The 24,148-nt window shown below is 35.5% G+C and overlaps 3 protein-coding genes across 6 annotated transcripts in view; 2 read left to right on the forward strand and 1 right to left on the reverse strand.

The window, feature by feature from the left end:
* Window positions 1-6,704, forward strand: part of LOC123547606 (protein FAM193A-like) — a 64,308-nt gene extending 57,604 nt beyond the window's left edge. For all 4 annotated transcript variants that reach the window (XM_045334853.2, XM_045334855.2, XM_045334854.2 and 1 more), the window contains exons 20-23: window positions 9-1,073; window positions 1,302-1,374; window positions 1,809-1,893; window positions 2,680-6,704. In XM_045334853.2, the coding sequence (XP_045190788.2) occupies window positions 9-1,073; window positions 1,302-1,374; window positions 1,809-1,893; window positions 2,680-2,782 (1,326 nt within the window). In that variant the 3' untranslated portion in view covers window positions 2,783-6,704. The remainder of the gene's footprint in view (window positions 1-8; window positions 1,074-1,301; window positions 1,375-1,808; window positions 1,894-2,679) is intronic.
* A 6,144-nt stretch (window positions 6,705-12,848) lies between these two features.
* LOC123547611 (uncharacterized) overlaps window positions 12,849-24,148 on the forward strand; it is a 107,348-nt gene continuing 96,048 nt past the window's right edge. The window contains exon 1 of the mRNA XM_053551901.1: window positions 12,849-12,941. The gene's annotated coding sequence lies outside the window, so the exon portion shown is untranslated. The remainder of the gene's footprint in view (window positions 12,942-24,148) is intronic.
* On the reverse strand, window positions 17,672-19,814 carry LOC123547607 (cytochrome P450 2U1-like). The gene has a single exon (XM_045334857.2). The coding sequence runs from the start codon at window positions 19,384-19,386 to the stop codon at window positions 17,890-17,892; it is 1,497 nt and encodes a 498-aa protein (XP_045190792.1). The 5' UTR covers window positions 19,387-19,814; the 3' UTR covers window positions 17,672-17,889.

The raw sequence follows: 24,148 nt of genomic DNA on the forward strand, positions 1-24,148 counted from the left end.
TATTACAGAACTCAAAAAAGAAAGGCAAACACAAAGAAGATTTACCAACATTACAAGTGAACATAACGTGTGAGATAGAACATGGTTCCCAGTCAGTTTCTTCATCAAGTCAGAAGTCATTAAGTAACAACATAGTCAGTCAGAATCCACCAAAGATCACTGCCACATCTAGCCGCCCGAGCACACAGGGAGGTCATGTGATAAGTACTCCGCCCTCAATTGACAATCGAAACTTCCTAATCTCAAAACAGAACAAGAATAAAGAGCCAATTAAAGCACCTCACTTGGCCAACGGCGATTCTTCTAATAGCGTTACAATCAATTCAGAGCATATCGCACAGATCACTCGCCAGCAGCAAGAGTTACTCAAGAAGCAAACTCAGCAGCTTATACAACTGAAGCTGCAGCAAGAAGCTAAGAAGCAATTACAACTAGCTGCCCAGCAGCAGCAGCAGACTCAACAACAACAGCAGCAGCAGTCTGTTTCAGGTGACAAAAGCAAGAAAGTGAATATAAAGATCATGCAGAATGAGAAACAATCCCAGGGTCAAGTAACTCCACCAACAGTAAACAAGAGCGCTACTGATAAAACACAAGCCCAGCCAGTCCAGAACAATGTTAAAATTACTGTGAAAACTTCTACCAACTCCACACCTACAAATTCACCCAGATTGATCGAACAGAATAACAATGTTCAAAGACGCACGACTAGCAATGGTAAAACAGTACAGCAGATAAATGAAGAAAATGTGACTAGTAATTTAAATCAACAACAGTCGGCACAGAACCGCAGAAATAAGAAACTTGCAGATTCGGTTCAACCGGAACAAGATCAGAAATGTCAGCAACAACTTCAACATCAGTATCATGTGCAAGGTCTGGTCTCCGCTCGCCAGGTTACCGGAACGGCCAATCATACACTGCAACACAATGGTACAAACAGTAATCCAGCCAAGGGTCAAGTTAGACAGCCACCAGCTGGTCAAGCACAAAATGGTGACACCAGAACTCCAAACGTAGAAAGAAGACAAGAACAAGGGAAGAAGCAAGAGGATTCTCCACCCTCTGATCAGGTAATCCATAGCTTTTATCTTAAAGGCACTGACCTCCAGATTGTACAACAAAAAAAAGAAGAAAATTTTTAGATATCTGGAGTTACATTTATTTTAATAACATATATTTTAATTACATAGCAAAGAAGTAAAATGACCTTGTTAAAAATTGTTCTAAACGATACTTGCCAGTGACACAGTAGAAATCTGTATAGTATAAAAACAAAGTTTGTATATTTTATTTTCTAGGGTAAAAGCCCTGGTGGGAAGACTAAGAAAGTGAAAAGAAAAAACAAAGGTGCTGGTGATATAAACTTCATAGGTAAGACTTACTGGTATAATCTAACGTTAACTCTTGACCAGGCTTGCTTATTTAAACTTACTAACTGTAGAATGATCTATTTCATGTCTATGAATTTTTTTTCACATCTCGTAACAGTTGCTCAGTACACAGATAACAATTATTAAACATTGTTATTCTGTGAATAGTAGTCAATAGACAAAACAGACTGTACTGTAGTCTTGTTGACGTCATAACAGCATTTTGACGTCATGTGTCATTCTCATCTTGTACATTGATTAGGCATTATAGATATGTTTAGTTGCTATAGCGATATTTGGTTGTTTATCTTCTCAAGAGGTACTTTGTGAGGATATGGCATTTCTGTGTAATTTCATTTATTGAAATTACAATTGGAAACGGTGGTTTGTCTTTGTGACATATATTTACCAAAACTTATATTGTATATTTTACAGATGAGGTATTTATGCCAAAATCTGAAAGTGATATTGAAGGTGGAGATATGGATGAATTTGAGAGAGAAATTGAAGAATTTAAAAGGTAAGGCTTTATTATAAACAGTTGTCCACCAATTGTACTGTTTGTACTATTTATGTAAAGGGAGACAACTCTCAGATGTTTGAAGCTTTTAGTTAATTGCAGAGTACTGAACATGCTCATATCTTAGAGTATTGGAACATTACTGGAGACTTAGATGAGGATAAAGATGATTTATATAATAGTTTTTAGTTTTATGTACAGGATAAAATACCCCCAAAAGATTGTCTATATCCAAAAATAACATTGCCTGTATTCAAAAATAAGTTGTCCATATTGAAGGAAGTTACCATAGTTATAGTGTCAATGTCAAACTAGTTCACACTGAATAGAGAAGAGGCTTTTCTTCCAGACTATGAAACCTTTGCAAAGAAGTTCAGCTTCAGAAATGATCACTAGTAAAAAAAAAAAAAAAAAATATTTTGAATAGATATATATAGTATGGAATGTGGGTAGGGACATGCTAGTTGCTACTTGCGAATTGGGTAAAGTTTATATGTACACCATCTGTTTGCATTTGTCACAACACGTGGTTATTTTAAATCACTGTCAAGGATGAGGCGACCGTGTAAAAATTGCGGGACTCTTATTGCGGCCTCGGATAAGTTCTGCTTCAATTGCGGAATCGTAATACAAAGGTCCTGTGAACTGGCATGTACCAAGTGGCAACTAGCAACTGTCAAGTAGCAACTAATAACTGTAATGTCCCTACCCGCATTCCATAATATAGATGTATTAGTAAACCATTTGTTCGTTCATGATTACTTTACTTTTACTGTTTTTTTCCAGGTTTTGTGCGGATTCATCGACACCAGCTAAACGTGAGAAACTGCAAGTGAATGTAAACATCAAGGACATATTTGCCAAGAAGAAGACGGGACTCTGCAACTAATTGTCTAATTTCATCATTTACATCCCATAGTTCATCTGCTTGTATTTATGCTTTCCATAGTACTTCCCTTTCCATCTTACTGACTTCACTTAACTCAGAAAATATTTTGTACAGTTTCAGACTTTGCTAATAATGACTGAGTTAGGTTATAGAAATATTAACAAGTTCAGGATAATTTTTTCACTAAGTCCAAAATTATTGTTTGAGCAAGGAATTCTGAGCAAAAAATCAACATAATCAGTTCTAAAATGTTTGTTTTTCTAGTGTTGAAAAAAAATATATAACAGGAAATGTAACAGCACACAACATACAAATTGAAAATCTGACTTTTAGTAGAAGAGATCATGCTGAAGCCCATACTGTAAACTTATGTAAATCGCTGTATTTATAGTTCAGAAAAACGTTGGTTCTCCTTAAGCAAAATAGATAAAAAAAAACAAAATTTTCTCTCATTCATTTATCCTTTATTCACTATTAAGAATTTCAGTTGGAGGAATCGAGACAATTGGTCATGAATGATTAGTTCTGGGCCCAATTGTTCGAAATTTTAACAAGAGATAAAGCTAATGGTCTAACTTTTAGGGTTATGTTTGGATATTTTAGAAGACTTGATAAAAGAAGCGTATGACTGACGGATTATGAACACTAAAAAGTCTTTACAGTTTAATCAAAACATGATTCTATTGTTTCCCACCTTTTTTAATCAAAGTTTAACCAGCATTTATACTTTCAACAACAGGGTCCAGAATGTTCCTTCACCATCTAACTGGTAATTACAAATTCATGTATACCAGTTAGTGTTTCACAGTTGAAATAAAACATGTTCACAGGCACTCCAGTTGTAGTTTTTCGTCTGGCATTTGTGAATCTGACCATCAAGGACGTTTTAATATAATCTTATAAGGTCTCAACAAAAACTATATTCAAGGATTTAATTATATGACGTTTAAGTATAATCTTTATCAAGGTCTGGCAAAAACCATATTCAAAGATTTAATTATGTTTACAGTTTTGAGGTTTCAGTATTAGATATGTTTCTCCTTTTTGCTCATTTTGTCATAGCTGTCGTTTTAAGCATATGTCTTTCAAAACAGCCTGTTCATGTTAATTCAGTTCTGATTTATTCTGTGCTTTGTAAAGGTTGTATTCTGGGAAATTCTATGGCCATAGTCGGATAACGGGTTTATGTGCCACCTGTTATTTAATTGATAAGAAGAAAAATGTCTTGTAAATTCATATAACATATGGGCATTTATCTCTTAATACTTAAAAAAAATAGAATCGTTTGCTTTGTCACATTTCTGAGAGAGACAGTGTTATTGTAAACACTTTATTTGACATTTGCAAATTACTGTGTTGCTCTTGCCAGCTCCATTGTCAGAACTGTCAAGATTAGCTGAATTAATCTGAATAGGGTGTTGTGAAAAAAAGGTTGCCAGGATAAATTGTTGTTTTCAATGATACTTTAAAGGACAAACAGGAAAATTTGTACTGAAGTGAAGATTTTGATTCTCACGATACTTCACTATAGCAGAACACGCACATTAAGTCTGTTGCGACATTTTGAATTAAAGGTGTTTATTTTCTTAGCATATCTCTTGACAGGTTTCTACAAAATTTGTAGTATTTTTTATTTAATATGCCATATTATTATTTCAATGAAACAAAAATTTTGACATGCTTGGTGCCATGTAATTTTGTGCACCGTAAAACCTGAATCAAAGTTAATCAAAATTTGTTTTAACCTCGTGTCTTGCAGAACCGTTATAGAGAAATGCAGATAGCAAAATTAATAGTGACTTTCTTAGTGTGACTAATTAAAAAAGAGATGGAGCTATTGCACTCACTCATGCATCAGCATTAGCATCCCTATTTGGTCAAGTATTGTGTGTAAGCTGGTATATCAGTATCTATTAATTTGAATGGAACGAATTTTACACTTGTTCATGTGATGAACTGACATGCAATGCATAGGTTTCATAACTCTGTTTTATGCCCAATTTTCAACTACAATTGTTTTTTGTATGTAACCTGGTATTGCTGCAACCAGTTGTAGGAATGAAACTTAACACTCAAATTCACTGTGATGATACGACATGCAGTTTTGCATTCACGGTTGTGTCCGCTTTTCAATTTGGCAATGTTTTTAGTGTGACCTAATATCTTATTGAGCATCATGATATAGGAAAGTTAAGGACTTAAAATTGTTGCCCCTATTATACTTGTTTATGACTATGTTTTCCTTCTTTTAACTTTTTTTAAAGACAAGGCTCTTGGATAGTCGAGCGTTGCTGTCCTCAGACAGTTCTTGTTGTGACTTTCATCACTAAATCTGGAAAACGTTAGTCCAGTTAATTATTTTCCCTGGTAATACTGTACCGAATTGTACTTCTTGTCCTTTTCATGTTGTGAAATACAGGTAGTCATTGGAAAATTTGTTTTGTAGTCAGTTAATTTGTCATACATATACTTCATTATAAAATGAAGGTATGTTGGCAAAATGATTAATATTTGACATAAAGGTGACAAATTATGATTGGCACCAGTAGTTCACCATCCATTGAAACATCATGTGTTTTTCACTTGCTGTTGAAATCATGCTGATAGTAATCATCCATGTTGATCAATTATTTTCACAGTATTGATGGTTTGTGTGAAAATATGATTACATTTTTGCTGTATGCTAATGTAGCTATGGAGATGCTTCAAAACAAATATTGATGTTGCAGAAGTCGAGGAGTACTGTATGACAAGAAATGTTTTGCTGTTTGATGATATTGTGTTGCAGTATACCTTTGTATTTCTAGGAAGAGATGCTGGAAGAAATTTATGCAAGTTTCTTGATTTTATTTGTAAGAAAAATTTGACATTTGTTACTCGAAAACTCCGTTTTCTTTAGTCCAGTAGTGACCTCACTGAAATGAGATTTGCTGCATGTTTGTGACCAATTATTAAGAAAGTGATATACCATTGTTGTAAACAAGAACACTTTGTAAAGAATGTTTTACAACAGTGTACTTGATCAGTGCTCTTCTTGTAGAAAATATTGCAATTTTTTTAAAGTTTTGCTGACTTGCTCTGTATTGCATGTGTTTTTGTGATTGGCATTATATTCTTTGAAGAAATGTTAAATAATGAATTCACAGGGACATGGAGATATCTGTAAAAACTACAGTTAATTACCATAGTTATGAGCAAAGTAACTTAATATGAGAAGTGATTGGGCAAATACTTGCAGCAAGAGCATGAATATTTTATTGTCATTTAAAGCATGTTAGTTTAATGGTCGTAATATCAACATGCGATTAGTTGTTAATTGTAAGTAAACAATTGAAATGCCTTTCATGCACTTTATTATTAATGACTGATGAAGTTCTGCTAAAGGGTGGAGATCATGTGAAGATCTATGATAGGATAAAGGACTAGACTGCGTGTACTATGTTGTTTTCAATTAAGGTGAAGAAGGCGTAATTTATAGAAATTTTCTTGATTATGTTACAGTATGTAATGATTTTTAATAGCATGAAGCTAGGTGGCGCTCCTGCATTTGATAATGCCTGATGTTTATGTCTGATCTGTAGACGTGGTTTGGTTTGATTTAATGCCCTTATATTGCACGATATGCAAGCAATAACGCTGGGCTACAGAGAAGTTTCTCATTCGCTCTGTTTTTATTATTTTGAGAGAAGAATTTTCGTCACTGATAATATTTCTGTATGTCTTATTACCACGGATGTGTACTGTTTTTAATGTGAAGGACATGCGTCACATGGGGAAGACGTGTGCTCCTGTCTAAAGATATTGTGGTCGACGATTTTCTGTGTGTAGCCTTTATATTTTTATTTGTATCTCTGAAGAGGTACAAATTCAGAGAAGAAATTGTTGACAATTGATACGAAATTAAAACACTACCAAAATTTTATGTGTACATTGTTTATTGTTTTCCACAGGACTGTTTTTGTCCTTCAGTCCGTCTGTCTAAAGCATGATACGTTTTGGAGTACTAGTATTGAGAATGTGGCCCTTCAAGTGTTTCAGTTTGCAGGAGGAACACTAGTTATGGCCCGTAATGTAATCCAGCTTTTTCAAAGTTAAAAACCAGGTTATTAGATTGGCAGTGTCGGATGCGCGGCGTCAAGAATTTCTCGTTACCGAACTTGGTATATGGGTAGTTGGCAAAAAGAACAGGTTACCGCAACAGTTTTGGTGTTGCTTGGATCAAGGTTTATATCGCCAAAAAAGTGTTCGCCCTTTAACTTGAGTTTGGGGATTGGCATTTTTAGCCCACCATCATCAGATGGTGGGCTATTCAAATCACACTGCGTCCGTGGTCCGTCATTCCGTCCGTCCGTTAACAATTACTCGTTATCGCATCTCCTCAGAAACTACTGGGGGATTTTGACCAAACTTTGTCAGAATGATGTATTAGTACCCTAGTTGTGTCCCTCTGAAAATTAGACTGGTTCAACAATTTTTGAGTGAGTTATGGCCCTTTGTTTATTTTTATAATTTACATGTACATAGATTTATATAGGGAAAAACTTTGAAAATCTTCTTGTCCAAAACCACAGGGCCTAGGGCTTTGATATTTGGTATGAAGCATCATCTAGTGGTCCTCTACCAAGATGATTCAAATTATAGCCCTGGGGTCAAATATGGCCCCGCCCCGGGGTCACATGGTTTATATAGACATATAGGGAAAACCTCTTGTCCAAAACCACAGGGCCTAGGTCTTTGATATTTTGCATGTGACATCATCTAGAGGTCTTCTACTAAAATTGTTCAAATTATCCCCCTGGGGTCAAATATGGCCCCGACCTGGGGGTCACACGGTTCATATAGACTTATATAGGGAAAAGCTTTTACAATCTTCTCGTCAACAATCTACAACATTCAAATTTGGACCACATGTATGGTTTTGAGTGGCAAGACGAACCTTGACATGAGTTGACCTTGATTTTGACCTAGTGACCTACTTTCACATTTCTGTAGCTACAGCTTACAAATTTGGACTGCATGCATAGTTTTGTGCACTGATAAAAACTTTGACCTTGACATTGACCTAGTGACCTACTTCCACATTTTTGAAGGTACAGGCTTCAAATTTGGACCACATGCATAGTTTCGTGTTCCAAAATGAAATTTGACCTAGTGACCTACTTTCACATTTCTCAAGCTACAGCCTTCAAATTTGGACCACATGCATAGTTTTGTATATCGAAATGAACTTTGACCTATTGACCGACTTCCACATTTCTGTAGCTACAGGCTTCAAATTTAGACCACATGCATAGGATTGTGTACCGAAACAAACTTTGACCTAGTGACCTACTTTCACATTTTTGAAGGTGCAGGCTTCAAATTTGGACCACATGCATAGATTTGTGTTTTGAAGTGAAATTTGACCTTGATTTTGACCTAGTGACCTACTTTCACATTTCTCAAGCTACAGCCTTCAAATTTGGAACACTTGCCTAGTTTTGTGTACCGAAATAAACGTTGACCTTAAGATTGACCTAGTGACCTACTTTCAAATTTCTCAACTACAGCCTTCAAACTTCATGCACATGCATAGTTTTGTGTACAAAGAACTTTGTCCTTGAAATTGATCTAGTGACCTACTTTCACATTTCTCAAGCTACAGCTTTCGACTTTGGACCACATGCACAGTGTTGTGTACGGAAGTGAAAATTTGACCTTGAGCTAGTCAGTAAGTCTTGAAATTTGGAACACTCAAAAATGGCACATTGGTGGGCGCCAAGATCACTCTGTGATCTCTTGTTACATTTGATGGCACGCATAGACACGAAGAATACGTTTTATTAGCTCGACTATTCGAAGAATAAGTAGAGCTATCCTACTCACCACGGCGTCGGCGTCGGCGTCACACCCTGGTTAAGTTTTTCGTACCAGTCCACATTTTGACAAAGTCTTTTGAGATAAAGCTTTGAAACTTTCAACACTTGTTTACCATCACCATGTCTAGTTATAGGCAAGAGTACATAGCTCTGTCAAGCATTTTGACTGAATTATGGCCCCTTTTGACTTAGAAATCTTGGTTAAGTTTTTCGTACCAGTTCTTATTTTGACAAAGTCTTTTGAGATAAAGCTTTGAAACTTTCAACACTTGTTTACCATCACCATGTTCAGTTGTAGGCAAGAGTACATAACTCCATCAAGCATTTTGACTGAATTATGGCCCCTTTTGACTTAGAAATCATGGTTAAGTTTTTCGTACCAGTCCACATTTTGACAAAGTCTTTTGAGATAAAGCTTTGAAACTTTCAACACTTGTTTACCATCACAATGTCCAGTTGTAGGCAAGAGTACATAACTCCATCAAGCATTTTGACTGAATTATGGCCCCTTTTGACTTAGAAATCATGGTTAAGTTTTTCGTACCAGTTTATATTTTGTGTAAAGTGTTTGACATATGGCTTTGAAACTTTTATATCTTGTTCAGTATAATAGTCTCTATCAATAGGCAAGAGTACGTAACTCTTTCTTCTTTTTTGGCTGAATTATGGCCCTTTTTGAATTTGGAAATTGGTTCTGTTTTGTAAATGTCCATGTTTTGTCAAGACTATTTGACATATGGCTTTTAAACTTTAAACACTTGTTTATCATTATGATTTCCATCTGTAGGCAAGAGTACATAACTCTGACAATTACTTTGACTGAATTATGGCCCTTTTTGGACTTTGAAATTTGTTCAGTTTTTCTTACAAGTCAGCGTTTTGTCAAAACTGTTTGAACTGTGGCTTTGAAACTTTTAACACTAGTTTATCAACATGATTTCCATCTGTAGGCAAGAGTACATAACTCTGTCAACTATTTTGACTGAATTATGGCCCTTTTTGGACTTAGAAATTAGTTAAATTTTTCATATAAGTCCATGTTTTGCCTAACATATAACTTAACATATTTGCCATCATGGTCACACATTGCCATTTAGTGCAAGACTAATCGAAATCCACAAATACAGGAACATTTTTTGTTTAGTCTGAAAATCTATGGAAATATTTTGACCCCATTCTTCAATCAATTCTTCGAATAGTCGAGCGCGCTGTCATCCGACAGCTCTTGTTTTAGGTTGCTTTGGTCAAGACCATTGTTCTGAGAACTTTACTTGCTAAGTAAAGTCCGTTAACTGACAAGAAGGCATTCATATGAACGCTCGCCTGACCCAGCTTTTGACACCAGAAAATCACATTAAAGTTTCATGTACTTCGGTTAGAAGCTTTACCTACACCAGGTTTCTAAGTTGATAGATCGAAAGAAAAAAGACCTGACCAGTTTTCATGAACGTCAGATGGAAAATACGAACTCTGAACAAGATTTTATACGAATCGACCTACTAACCAATTCAGGTCAAATTTAAGATAGAATCTATATAGGAAATATTCTGGACACGTACTAATCTGTATGACCAAGATTCGAACTTTACTTAGATTTCCAAAGATACACGTTATTACCAGGTTTCATGTAGATCCGGTAAAATATGTAATCTAGTGTTTATAAGATTTTCTATGATTTAACATAATGTTTAATTCCAATGACCCACCTTCAAACTTCGCTTAGATTTCATAAAAGAAAATATTTAGGCCAGGGTTCATGAATATAGGACTCGTTTGTAAGTTCTTTCTATGATTTACCCAGCGATCCATTCTTTACCATCTAGATGACTCAGTTTTTACCTTCATCTAGTAAAGACAAACATAGACCATATAGAATATTAGGCCACTTGTCTAAACAGTTTTCTGAGATATAAAAAGGTTTCTGGCTTTCAAACTTCGAGAAAACATGAGCAGATCTGTCGTGTATGTATCAGGTAGTGTTAAGGAAGTTGTTTTTTCCCGCATGATTTGAAATAGTTTTTACTGCCAGGTAGATGAAGCAGTCTCGAACGTAAATGATAATTGTGGCCTATTAGTGTTAAAAGGGTCTTTTTCTGTGATTTGGTTCAGTGATAAATTTATTTTTACTTTAGAGAGACCCAGTTTCAAACTTGGCTTTATGATTCCATAAAAACCAATATTGAAAATGATTTTATAGGGAAAATATTCTGATCAAGTCTTGTCACATGTAGAACAAGTCTTGTCACAGAAAATTTGGCCTCTAGTGTCTTAACAAGCTTTTCCTATGATCAGACGTTATGACCTTAGTCTTTACCCCTGACGACCCAGTACCGAACTCGTCCGAGATTTATTGAGACAAACATTCCTATTTGTTCTTTAGATTTTTAAAACTAAACTGTTGACGACGGCAACTGCGATCTTGTAATATATAGAGCTTACATTAGCAATTTATGTTCGGTGAATAGATGTTGAATTATTTTTGGACCTAAGCTATATTTGTGTATGTAGTGTGATAATTAGTAATTATATGGGGTGACCACTTTAAAATCTTTTAGTTAAATCCCAAGATACATAGGGATATCTGTTTCCCGTCCAGTACCATGAAAGTAAATGGGAATCGCGGAAATCATTTTGTAGGTGAAAATTTGTGTAAACAGTTACCCGAGAGCCGGTGTAATGAAGTATTTCGACCCCCATAGAATAACGACCCCCGGTCATTATTCTATAGAAAATGTGACTCCTTCCTGTAAAATATTGACTCCCCTTATAAAAAACTGACTCCCTTTGAAAGCTCTATAGAATAACGACCCCCCGGTCATTATTCTATAGAAAAACTGACCCCTCCAAGTAAAATACTGACTGCCTAAAGATGACTAACGACCCTGGTTATTTTTCTATAGAAAAAGTGACGCCTTCCGTGTAAAATACTCACTGCCGAAATTACTACATTCAAATTCTCATACAATATCGATTCCCGGACATTATTCTATTTAAAAAAGTTACTCTTTCCGTGTAAAACACCGGCTCCTAAAAATACTTTCGACGATAATATCTATTAAAAAGTGATCCCCAACAAACCTGACGGACAATTTTACTAGATCTACAACTCTAATACCCTCCATTGCCAATAGTTAACATTTTGATTGTACTACTACTACTGGTGCCGCTACTTCTATTGCTATTACTACAAGTACTTCTTCTTCTACTACTACTACTTCTACTACTACTACTACAACTGCTACTACTGATACTACTATACCTGCTTCCACTAATACGTCTTGTACATCTACCTCTTCTTCTCCTGCTGCTAGTTGCTGTCACTTATTCCTCTGCTGCTGCTGCTGCTGCTGCTGCTGCTACTGCAACTGCAACTGCCACTACCACTGCCACTACTACTACTACTACTACTACTACTACTACTACTACTACTTCCTATTGTTGCCGCTACCGTACTTTACTGCCACTGCTAAGTATTGCAACTTCTATTAATACTAAGTTCTATGCTAGCAGTTTCTTGTGCAGTTTTTTTCTGAAGAATTACTTCATACCGAAGTTTGCAGGGATTATTGACACTGGTGTGTTTTGAGAATGTATTGTGAATTGTTATTTTCCTGAAAAAAATGTATACACCATGATACAGCGTCTAGCAATAGAATCCCTTTTCACGTTGTGGAATGCTCTGATTTCTGTGTCAAGTGATGGTATCTGGGGCTAATGGTCAAACGGAAGGACGGACGGACAAGGGCAAATCTATATGCCCCACCTCCCCCGAGTGGGGGCATAAAATGCAGCAATTAGGCCTTAGATACATGAGTTCTCACTAAATTTGACCAAATGACCGGGGGTCGTTTTTTTATGGGAGTCAATATTCTTCGTGAGGTTCAGTTTACTTCACGTGGGGGAGTCATAGTACTATGATCTGGAGGTCATAATACTATGACCGGGGGTCACTTTTTCTATAGAATAATGACCGGGGGGTCATTATTCTATGGGGGTCGAAATACTTCATTACACCGGATATTCCCATCTGCACCTATAACCAGTGACAGAATCTTTTTCTTGCATACCGATATCAAGAAATAAAAATAAAATTAATCGAACGGCTTTCTTTTTGGAACTATTTCTTATAGCAGCGTATTTAAACAAAGCGCGGGAAAGCAACGTCTGTAAACAGGAAAGACGTCATGACGTTTCAAAGACAAATAACAGTGTTTAGTTCCGGTTTTGTTTTATCAGTTGCAGCGTAACGTTGTGTTTTGAATCGAGAAATATACTATCAGGAACAAAGAGAAACTGTCAAGGTATTGGATTTTTATTTCTTTTTTCTTTTTTAAATAAAATATAAATAACTACGTAGATCTAAATCTTCTTCATATATGTAGTTCGTTATACGTCATGAAAGCACGAGAGTCATCTTACACCCCGGGGTGTAAGATGGATTTTTCCAGCACTGGTAAATATACCGGAAATCCCCATCTGGTTTGCAAGAAAAAAAGTACGACCTAATAACTTTGTGAATAGACTTCCCTGTGTAGAACACCGATACACGCAGCCTCTCGTGGGAATAACTGTACTGGTCTCGGATAGGATACACTCAGGAGCGTATCAGAAATTTCCAGTGCCGTGGACCGCGATTCGAACCCTGGACCTCTGTATTGTTAGTCAAGCATGTCAACCCTAGACCATCTGGCCACTCGTATTAGATCGAAGTATCCTGATACCGACTTAGCCGGTCATTACTATCAAAGCCAGTCGCAATCAAGTTTTGTAACAGTTGCGACGACAGAAATTGGTCCGGCAGTTTGTCCTACATATTGTGTGGAAGGCAAAAAAGAGGTGCTTCAGCTAGATCTCAACATTACAACATACAGCCGTCTGATTTCAGATTATAAGAATCTTTCACTGGTCGCGGGTAAAGATGGGAATATCCGGCACGAGGGTAACTGCTTAGGCGGTAACGAGGCTTCCAGCCGAGTTACCGCCTAAACAGTTACCCGAGTGCCGGATATTCCCATCTTTACCCGCGACCAGTGATTGATTCTTTTTCTTGCATACCGATTTCAAGAAATAATAATAAAAATAAAATCAATCGAACGGCTTTCCTTTTAGAACTATTTCTTATAGCAGTGTATTTAAACAAAGCGCGGGAAACCAACGTCCGTAAACAGGAAAGACGTCATGACGTTTCAAAACAAATAACAATGTTTAGTTCCGGTTTTGTTTTATCAGCTGCAGCGTAACGTTATGTATTTTTGATAAAATAACGTGATTTGAATCGAGAAATATACTATCAGGAACTAATAGGAACAGTCAAGGTATTGAATTTTTATTCCGTTTTTTAAATAAAATATAAATTACTACATAAATCTTCTACATATATGTAGTTCGTAATACGTCATTTACAGCACGAGAGTCATCTTACACCCCGGGGTGTAAGATGGAGTTTTCCAGCACCGGTAAAAATACCGGAAATCCCCGTCTGGTATGCAAGAAATTCACGTCTGTACATAACTCAAACTAATTGTCTTCCTTTATACGTTTCTATATGATGATACATGACATAATTAGGTACTTTAATCATTGCATCTGTGCACATGAACAAAAAGTCTATATATATCCTATAGCAAATATCGGTCTCTGTGAATTTTGTTATATTGTTTAAGTTAAGTAGACGATTATGATTTTCATGTCTTGGTTGTATGTCGATAGCTAACTATTTACTGATGGAGAATTTCAACGCTTTGAAGCATCATTTATGGACGAGTTCCTAGACAACGAACCAATAATGCATTCTAGGGCTCATATGAAGAGAAAATAGACGAAAAAGAAGAATGTTCAAGTTTGATACTTAAAATTTAGTCTTTTATGCAGATGGAATATTTAGTAATACGAGTAACCGTCATTATGTCTGTTTGAGCACCATGTCAGTGTTGAATGATCTTTTACTTAAACCATTCATCCGGCTTGGGGAAGGTCATCGGTTCTATCCTGGTGTTCGTCAGTGCACGACATATATCAACACTATGCTTACATTTCTAATTAATGACTGAATGGCTTTTCTTTTCATAATACAACAAAACATTGTCCTTTTTCATATTTAAGTATTTAATCACACATGAAAGATATCAGTTTCTCATGGCAAGTATTGTAGATTAAAAAATCTACATTTAAGACTTTGTCTAAAATCTCAAATTAAAAGCACATACGTTGTCAAGTAACTTGTCCAGTTCATACTCTTTAATAAGCTATCATGTCATTTTATTTGTAACTGTTCGCATCTGTAAATATTACATTTTATTACTTTAATTTCTCAATGTACTTGTGTAAGTTCATGTTTAAAGAGTCACTGTATGAATGTTGTTCATGCATATTGTATTTCTTACATTCTCAATCATCGCTTAATACTTACCATCTGTTTTCAATCCACCATGATTCTTCTCGTATTCGTATGTAAGCGGACTCATTAAATGCATTTTATCTGTCTATACTTTTTCAACTGCTATCTTAAATGGTATAGTTTGCTATACTTCTTCTATATACTTGTAGTGTACATGTCATTAAAACTGCGGATTTCCTTGTATTAAAATCTAAATGAAATTTTAGTCCAGTTTCCATCTTCATAACATTTTGTTTCAGTTGTATCTTCAAAAAAATAAATAACTGTGATGAAAGTGAAGTTATTATACCCCTAGAAGCGAAATACACGATACCACAAGCAGTTGCTCTTTAAGTAGTTTTGATGAAATTTCATCAGGACCAATGAAATGCTGATTAATAGCACTACGATTATTTAGTCAACACAATCGATTGATATAACTATCTTAGGGGTTGGTGTGGGACAAGCAATATTCTTACATTATTGTTTTGATCAAAGAGCAGTTGAGGTTTCAAATTGCTTGTTCAGAACATCTGCATTATCAGAAGGGTCAGTTTAAGTGATAGACTTGTCTTTCAGAGAAGCTAAATCGCTGTTTTCTGTCCTGCTAGATATATTAATATATTTTTTGCATTCGATCTGTGACCACTATGGCCAAGAAGCCAGTCTTATATGCCGACGGATGCTGTATGTAAAGATCTTAATAAAAGACTAATAAAATCTGTAAAAATACCCTTTGGAAGCAGAACTCTATTAGACATAATTGAATGGACTATGATCCCAAAGGACCAGAACATAAAACAACACTGAACCCATGGGGGAAAAAGACAAGTTTCGAGTTGTTTTACTTCCTGTCAAGCGCACGTATTTGCCTTACAATTTAGGGAGTAAACACACGTTTCGTGACTTGAACAACGTGTGTATTCGGAAAAGAATCAAATAAGATACAATACTTAGAAAGGGCAAAACAATGACTATATACTTGTTAATTACTAATTAGGATTGGTCGACTCCCTCCCATACGATGTTACATAAATGCTCAACGATCAAGTACGTACTTATTTACTTCTCTCCGGAAATACGTCTGCATTCATTCATAAAATAAGATGAGTGCATTTTAGGCCAAGGATTAGCGTTTATATTCGGAACGCCAACAGCTTGTGAGTGTGAAACGTCTAGTTTACGATATATTATTTAGTCTGTTGTAGGTATTGGATCAGCGGGTTCTAGACAATACAATGCCTTCTTAAATAATGTATATGCAATAAATGTCACTACGTTACTTTTCAATATAATACTGAAGGAAGGAACAAATAAATCTGACAGACAAGAGAGTCATGATGGCCCTGGATCGCTCACTTGCGATTCACAGCTAAAACAGGTAAACATGATGGTAGAGTGAAATCCAAGAGTTATTTCAATAACTGAAAACTGTCCATCATATTCAGAGTGGAGGAGCCATTTTTACGTAACATTGTTTTTCTTGATTTTCTTTAAATATTAAACAATACCATTGGTATATCTTTTTAAAGATCTTCGAGACTGGTTACAGGAAACTTTAAATTTCTAAAATCTAAAAAATTGATTCTGAATTTATCGTAAAAAAGAGATTTTGATGGGATATTTTCCATTGTAAGTTTCCATTGCAGTTTGATACCATTTTTTGTAAATAATCAGTTTTTACTTTATTCGAACAGATTGTTTTAAAACTTGCAGTATATATCTATTATTATGAATGCAACATTTCCATGCTAAAACTTTTAAATTTCTAAACAAATGCTTTTCGAAATTGTAATTTTGTCAGATCTTTACAATGGGGAAATACATATTTTGGCCATTAAATTGATATTATTAAAGATACTTTGAAAAAAATAATACTACCATCCTCGGACACATTTAAAATGATTTATACAGAATATTTAGATTTTGCACAATAAAGAAATCCTGTCACAGATTATATAGATTGACCAGAAAATATAATTTGCAAGCGACATTTAAGAAAATGCACAAAGGAAGCCATTCCGCATGCCAGAAGTCGACCTTGGTCGCCTCGTCTTTTGGCAACTATGTCGGACATATGACGGATTGAAATGTTTTAAAGTCTTTTAGATGACTTGCAACTTGAAGCGCCGTTAATTCATAACTGAAAGGTGGCTTCAAAAAATGACTGAGTTTTTTCTTAAAATTGATCTCTTCACAACACACATGTAATATTTAATCTTAACCTTTTCCCTTTTTAGAGTTTGATGATAAATGTATATATACTAGTCATCAGTTGAGCAGATCAATAAAAAATGTATTTACTTGATATGGATGATCCAATTTTCTGGCGTTATAATACCTACATGGTATGTAAACCTGAACAGTAATAAAATAGATGTAAAAAAACAGTAATAAAACGGTGATATAATTCAAGCTAAAGGATTCATCAAATAAACACGTTAATATTGATATGTTTAACTTAAGGTCATCCTAAATGATTAGTACATTCTAGGAAATCTTATGTCAACGTGTCTGATATCACGTTTTTCTTCTTTCTTTTTTTTTTTGTAAAGCAACGATGACGGAGGAGATACTATTTTGTACCTTTATAAGTATACGCCTACACGCTCGGTGATGAATACTTGAGTCTAATCATTTAAAAAGAGAATGACATCATTTTCAACATAAATTTTATACTGCATTTACAAATTTCATAAATTGAACATGAACATATATATTATAAATATAAAGAAAAAAAGAAAAAATTTCTTCACACACATTGTCCAATTCAAATAAAAATATTAAAAATCAGTCCTGTGAAACACCTCTGGAGCTGGCTTTGCTTAGTTAGTCGCCATGAGATTAGTTACCTTACAGATTATTTTCGAGTATTAGTTTCTCCTTATTAAGCGGATTTTGAACGGATATGGGCTGTACGTCATTCCCAAATGACCATGATCACTTGGCAATCGTCCGTCCTCGGCTGAACAAAGCTTGAATCGCTGAAGCAACGTGGCCGTGTATAGAAACAATTCCATTCTCGCTAGAGATTCTCCCAAACAAGCGCGCCTTCCAATACTGAACGGTATAAACTCTGCAGGCACCGTTACTTTGCCGTTTTCATTCAAAAATCTATCCGGTCGAAAACAGTTTGGATCCTTCCATATAGTCGGGTCCTTCAGCACAGAGTGAAGATTCACTAATATCGTTGTTTCCTTGGGTATGGTATAACCCCTAAAGGTCACATCGTCATGGACAGCATGAGGGACAGATAGTGGAGCTACAGGGGCAATTCGTAACCCTTCAAGAATTGTGGCTTCCAAGAATGGAAGTTTGAATTTATCTTCGAGTTTCGGCTGTCTTTCACTTCCAACGACGACATCAAGTTCCTCCTGTAATCTTCTCTGTATGTCAGGGTTCTTTATAAGATATAAAATTATCCAGACGATGCAGGTGGCAGTTGTTTCAGATCCAGCGCTCAAAAGTTCACCCATTAGTACCCGCATGTTCACATCTGTAAACAACGTACAACTGCCATTTTTCTGCTCACGCCCAATCTGTTTCATATACAGATCTAAGACATTTCTTTTCTTGTCTTGGTCATAAGTCTCAGAATGACGCTTACAAATACTGTTCAAAAATATTTTTGGTTTCTGCCTTACTTGTTCTATTTTCTCCAGACTCAGCAGATCACCCGGTAAACTCTTCAAGAAGGGGAAACAACTCATCATCAAACCAGTCCTTGCGAACAGTTTTGCGGCTTCACCGACACTGTGAAGACATGAAATAAACTTAGAATCGTCGTATTCACAACGTTGCCCAAACAATATCCCGGCGATAACGTTTGCTACGCTAAGATTTACAGTTTCACTGATATCAAATGGTTGTTTAAACGTTTCAATCCTGTCCACGAAGTGTCCTATCTCTTCGTTAATTCTTTCTTCCATAGATTTTTCGGTCCATCCATAACCGAACTCGTTTAGCGCCAGTTGTGCGAATTTTCTGTTTTCTTTCCACTCTTTCCCGTTTGCGAAAACGATACCAGGCTCTTTAAACATCAGCTGATGAAATTCTGACCGAGGTCTTTTAGAAAACACATCTCCCTTTTTGACAAGGGCATCGTGAATGACATCGTAGCCATTAAGGATCACGGTAAAGTCTTTACCTATATAGAGTCCGTAGATGTCCCCGTATGTGTTCCGTAGCTCGGTAAATCTACGAATAGGGTCCTTGCTAATCAATGAAGGAATATTCCCTAAAATTGGGAACACGTGCGGTCCCGGGGGTGCGTCTTCCGGTCGTTTAGCGGCGAAACTCCAGAGTAAAAGTAACAATAATATCACAAAAGTTGTAGCAAAGTTATAACTCTGAAAAATTTCTTCTATCATTCCCGCGAAATTATTCCAAATTTTTTATATGAAAATGAATGATTTTCAAGCTACACGATCAGTTAAATAGAAAACTGATAATCCTTTAGCGGTAATGAATGATAGTGAAACAATATAAAAGTGCGTGGTGATATTTTTGGGTTGCGGTTTCCTCTCCTTTGGTGTGAATCACCTCGTTTATTTACTTTGTTAACAAAAATATTTATTCAGATAAATAAAATCCATACAAAATGTCCGATATCTATTTAATTTGCTCTTTTCTTAACAAATATTTCACAAGTTACTGTAAATGTCTACTGACTATTATTTGTACATAGTACTTTTTGTCTCATATATAGTTCAACTGATATTGTGCGCTTATATTTTCTTTCTGTCATTTATTTGCTCGCGTGGCGGACTAGTTTGAGACAAACTAGCTATATGAACACAGTAGATATTATATAGATAAATATAGTGCATTATTACAAAAGATACGCGTATTAGGCAATAGAAGGCGGAATCGATCCGCCCTTGTGCAAAAACTAATATTTGCATTAGCGTATCACAGGCTTACAGCGAGAGGCACTGGTAGGACCGAAAACACCTTGTTCAACTGACGAGGCCTTGACGCCTAGAAATATTAGAACAATTTCTTTACGCATTGTTTTTTTTTTTTTGTATTGCAAAGCAGCAATAGCAATAAATAAATGAGCGAACTGTTATACAAATTTGCACAGCTCTTCAAGTAACAATGTCGGAGGATAGCAACGCTCGACTACACAAAATCTCTGACACACATTTAAATAAAATGGGTGAACAAATAACAAAAACAAATACAAAAATCAATCTTGCTTAAATGTAAGTAAGAATCATTGGACTTTCCCCTTCGAGGCACCAGCTGACGTACAAAAATTGAAGTTGGAAAAGAGACACCTTAGTCATAGAACCTGATCATTGCTAGTAAAGTGAACAATACTGCGTTGTTTTAGTGGTTATTGAGAAAGCAGCTTACATGCAAACACTTAACAAAAAATGCTTAGCCCAAAAAGGGGCAAAACTTTTTGAAAAAGTAAAACAGAGTTATGGAACTTATGTAACCCATGTCACAATTTTACACTGAAGTGGTGTGTGGAGTCTATAAAAGTCCTAGTGTATAAAATAAAAGTCCTAGTGTATAAAGTTGGCATAATGTATTTTTAAAACGGGTAATAAAGTTATTGAACCTGTTAAGGTTGTAGGAGCGGATGGGTATATGTTGGGGGTGGGTGGGGATGTGCGTGAGAATATCCCGAAGGATTGTAACCAGTGTTGTATAAGTGGGAAATACTATTAAAAGCATTTCAGAAATTCCAGTGCCCAGGCTGGGAATCGGACCCGTGTCATTTGGCTTCCAAGTCTTTATCCACAGAACTACCCTATAGTTACAAAAAATACGCTTAACAAATCGGGATGCCGACGCCGGCGAAATGGTGTATACAGTAATAGCTTTACCTATTCTTCGCATAATAAAGCTGACCTTACATATAATTTTAGTAACGGCCACTGGGCCGATTGTGGTATGGAGGAAGTAGGTTTAAATGCCTAAATTAATTACAACTAAAATTCCACGCTGTGTTCTGAAGCACATCATAATGCACTGGAGTACATATCATTACAAAAAAGGAAGATATTGTAAACAAAAACTTTATTTCAAAATTTTGTACTCTCTGCACAAACATGCGAAGTTAGCGTAAGCACCGAAATATTTCCTTTGATATTTTTTTAGTGTGTCGAATACAGGTCGAAGGTTATTTGAACAAAAGATTTTAAAGTAAACTAAGATCTGACGTGTCTTAGAAGTTCACGGGTACTATATAGAATGCCAGTCATAGCAGTTCATGAAGTTTAATAAAAGTACACCTGAGGTATATAGTTACTTTAGCAAGTAAACTACACGTGTGTACTATAAAAGAAAAAAAATACAACCTTGATTTAAATTAGAACGCGTGTACTTTACTATAGACAATTTACTTTTCATATACTTATTAAAACTCTGCATTAGTTCCGCCTGTCCTGTACGACAACCATGGTCAATAATTCTTCTCAAGAAAAGATCTGAGCAGGTTGCATCTAAGCCCACAAAATCACACAAAGTCGAAAATTGCATTAACATGAAAACAGATAGTGATGCAAAGTAAAATTTTCGTCAGCCCTTAACTCGAGTAACCCTGTTAATCAGGTTAATCAGGTTAATCAGGTTATTATTGGTATTTATTATTATACCAGATTTATATAGCGCCCTTTTCATGATAAACACGTTCTCAAAGGCGCTTTACATATAGCAAACGCAGCCACACAGGGCGCGAAATTCATCCTCTACTAGTACAGACACAGAAACAGAGTGAGATAAAGCCCCCAGAACAGATAGAGAGAAATCCTTTTTAGATACAAGCCTGTCCGGCTAACTTAGCATAGCTCTTTGCGAATAGTCTGGTTTTTTAACGTGCCCGGTGTATAACACGCGAAGCCGTCTTTCCTGGGAAGAACCAGTACAGGCCTCTTAGTTAGGTGGGAGACACTCAAGAGCATCTCAAAAATTTCCAGTATCTGGACTGGTTATCCCCCAAGCCTAATGGGCACACGACTTCCTTCATATTGAAATAGTCCATATGGGTCACCGTGAATATTCTAAAGCAGTGGCACTAACTGGTAAAGTCACATTCTCTTGAAAACAGTAGATCTAATGCCGGACTTCTTATGTATTATACAGTACATGGACTGGTTGCATTAGCAAGTCCTCTTATCGAATTCCCTTCAAATTTCACTAGACATCTGCACCGCTTTATTACATGCAGGACCCTACTTTTTTATGGATCTCTCTGTGTGTCTAACGTCAAAATGATTCCTTAACTATCTAAACTGTATACTCCCTTGTTTATCTAACACTTTCGTCACTAATTTCCACACTTGTGCAAATAAATTGATTCCGTTAAACCTTTGTACACTTTTTTCTTTTATGCGTTCTTGCATTGACGTACCTACACATAACACTTGCACTCAAAATAAGACAAGTTTTTACAAGTTTTCAAGTTTTTATTTCAAGTCATGGTCCTTTAAGGGCATAAGACATTTACAGTTACAAATAAGACAATGCATTATAAGAAAACAAAGTACAAAATGATGTGCAAGCATACTGCAATTAAAATCCTGAGCATCCGCGAGGGTCCCGTTCCCACAGATACCCATGTGCCCCTTATGACACAAGCTAAATTCCTTCGTACAACCATCCAGAGAGGCACACGACCACCAGAGCAAACAGAACCCTAGCAAACGCAAAGCGCTCGGCAGTAAAATATGGCAAATGTATTAACAAATGAGCAAAATTCTCATATGATGGAGACTCAGAAGTAAAAAAGATTTTCTGTTTAAGTACAAAGTGACATGATTTTTTTTGCAGCATATTGCTAGCTTTAACAAAGTATTTATATCACTGTTCACCAATTGTGAAAACTTTATGGTATTAGAATTTCTGTAATAATACTAGCTTAAGGTTTAGCAGTATATCACAAAACAATAGAAATCAACATTTTGACAAACAATTTATCTGTCCATTACACGTTTTACTCTTCTGTCCCCATGAACTGGATACTTAAAATAATCTGCAGGATTGCCATTTGTAAAGAAATAAATGTAAACAATTGTCAAAAACGATGTTTTACCTTTTGTTAAGTTTAAACACCGGTTACATTGTTGCAAATGCATCAAAACGAAGACATGTAATGGTTTAAGGACGCTGAACTGTCCAGAAGTGTAGCTAATTCATGTAGTCCCTTTCCGGAATTTAATACATATATGAGTAAATTGACAATGGTTTTGTAGAATAATATAAATGTTTTATATGCTGTTAAATTTTCATTTAAAACAATGCTTTCTTTCTACGATTTGGTGATGTTCAAACTTTTTTCTCCGAAACATAGACTTAACTCTTAAATACATATTCCTATCAGACGGCACCATAGTTTTGTGTTCCGAAATGAAATTTGACCTTGATTTTGACCTAGGGACCTACTTTCACATTTCTCAAGCTACAGCCTTCAAATTTGGACCACATGCATAGTTTTGTGTACCAAAATGAACTTTGATCTTGGTTTTGACCTTGAGCTAGTCTTGAAATTTGGAACATTCATAAATGGCTCAATGGTGGGTGCCAAGATCACTCTGTGATCTCTTGTTTACTTTCATATCTTTCACTGTTTGTCTGCATTCTTTGCAAGTCATAAGATCTTCACACAAATTAGCATCAACTTCATTTAATTTATATTCTAAAAATTGTATCAGCAAATAATATATATAATTCAAAATACTTGCTATATTTGCTCCTTCAGATTTATAAGGCGTTTTATAAAGTCTCTTTCAGTAATTGTTTGACATACCTGCAATATTTTTGTTATCTAACTTAATACAGTTTAAAAGTTTTCATGTTTAATTATTTAGAATTTTTTAAGATTTAGAATATGTTTTGTATTATATGTATTCTACTCTTCGACCTAATTTGTGCTCCTTTGCTTTAATTTCATATAATTTTTGGATCTCTTTTTCTGGACTAGCAATTTTACATTCTGGCATTGAATTTTTTTTCATCTACTCTTTAGAATATCTATTTTCACATTTCTTTGTTGCATGAATTATGGTTTTATCTTATTTTCAAATTTACAAAGTCCCTATGATATTTATCAGGCATATTTTACTGACATAGATCTATTAAATATTTTGTCTATATGTATAGTTTTAAATTAATACATTC

Source organism: Mercenaria mercenaria, chromosome 9, assembly GCF_021730395.1.
Source record: "Mercenaria mercenaria strain notata chromosome 9, MADL_Memer_1, whole genome shotgun sequence".
NCBI classification, from domain to species: domain Eukaryota; kingdom Metazoa; phylum Mollusca; class Bivalvia; order Venerida; family Veneridae; genus Mercenaria; species Mercenaria mercenaria.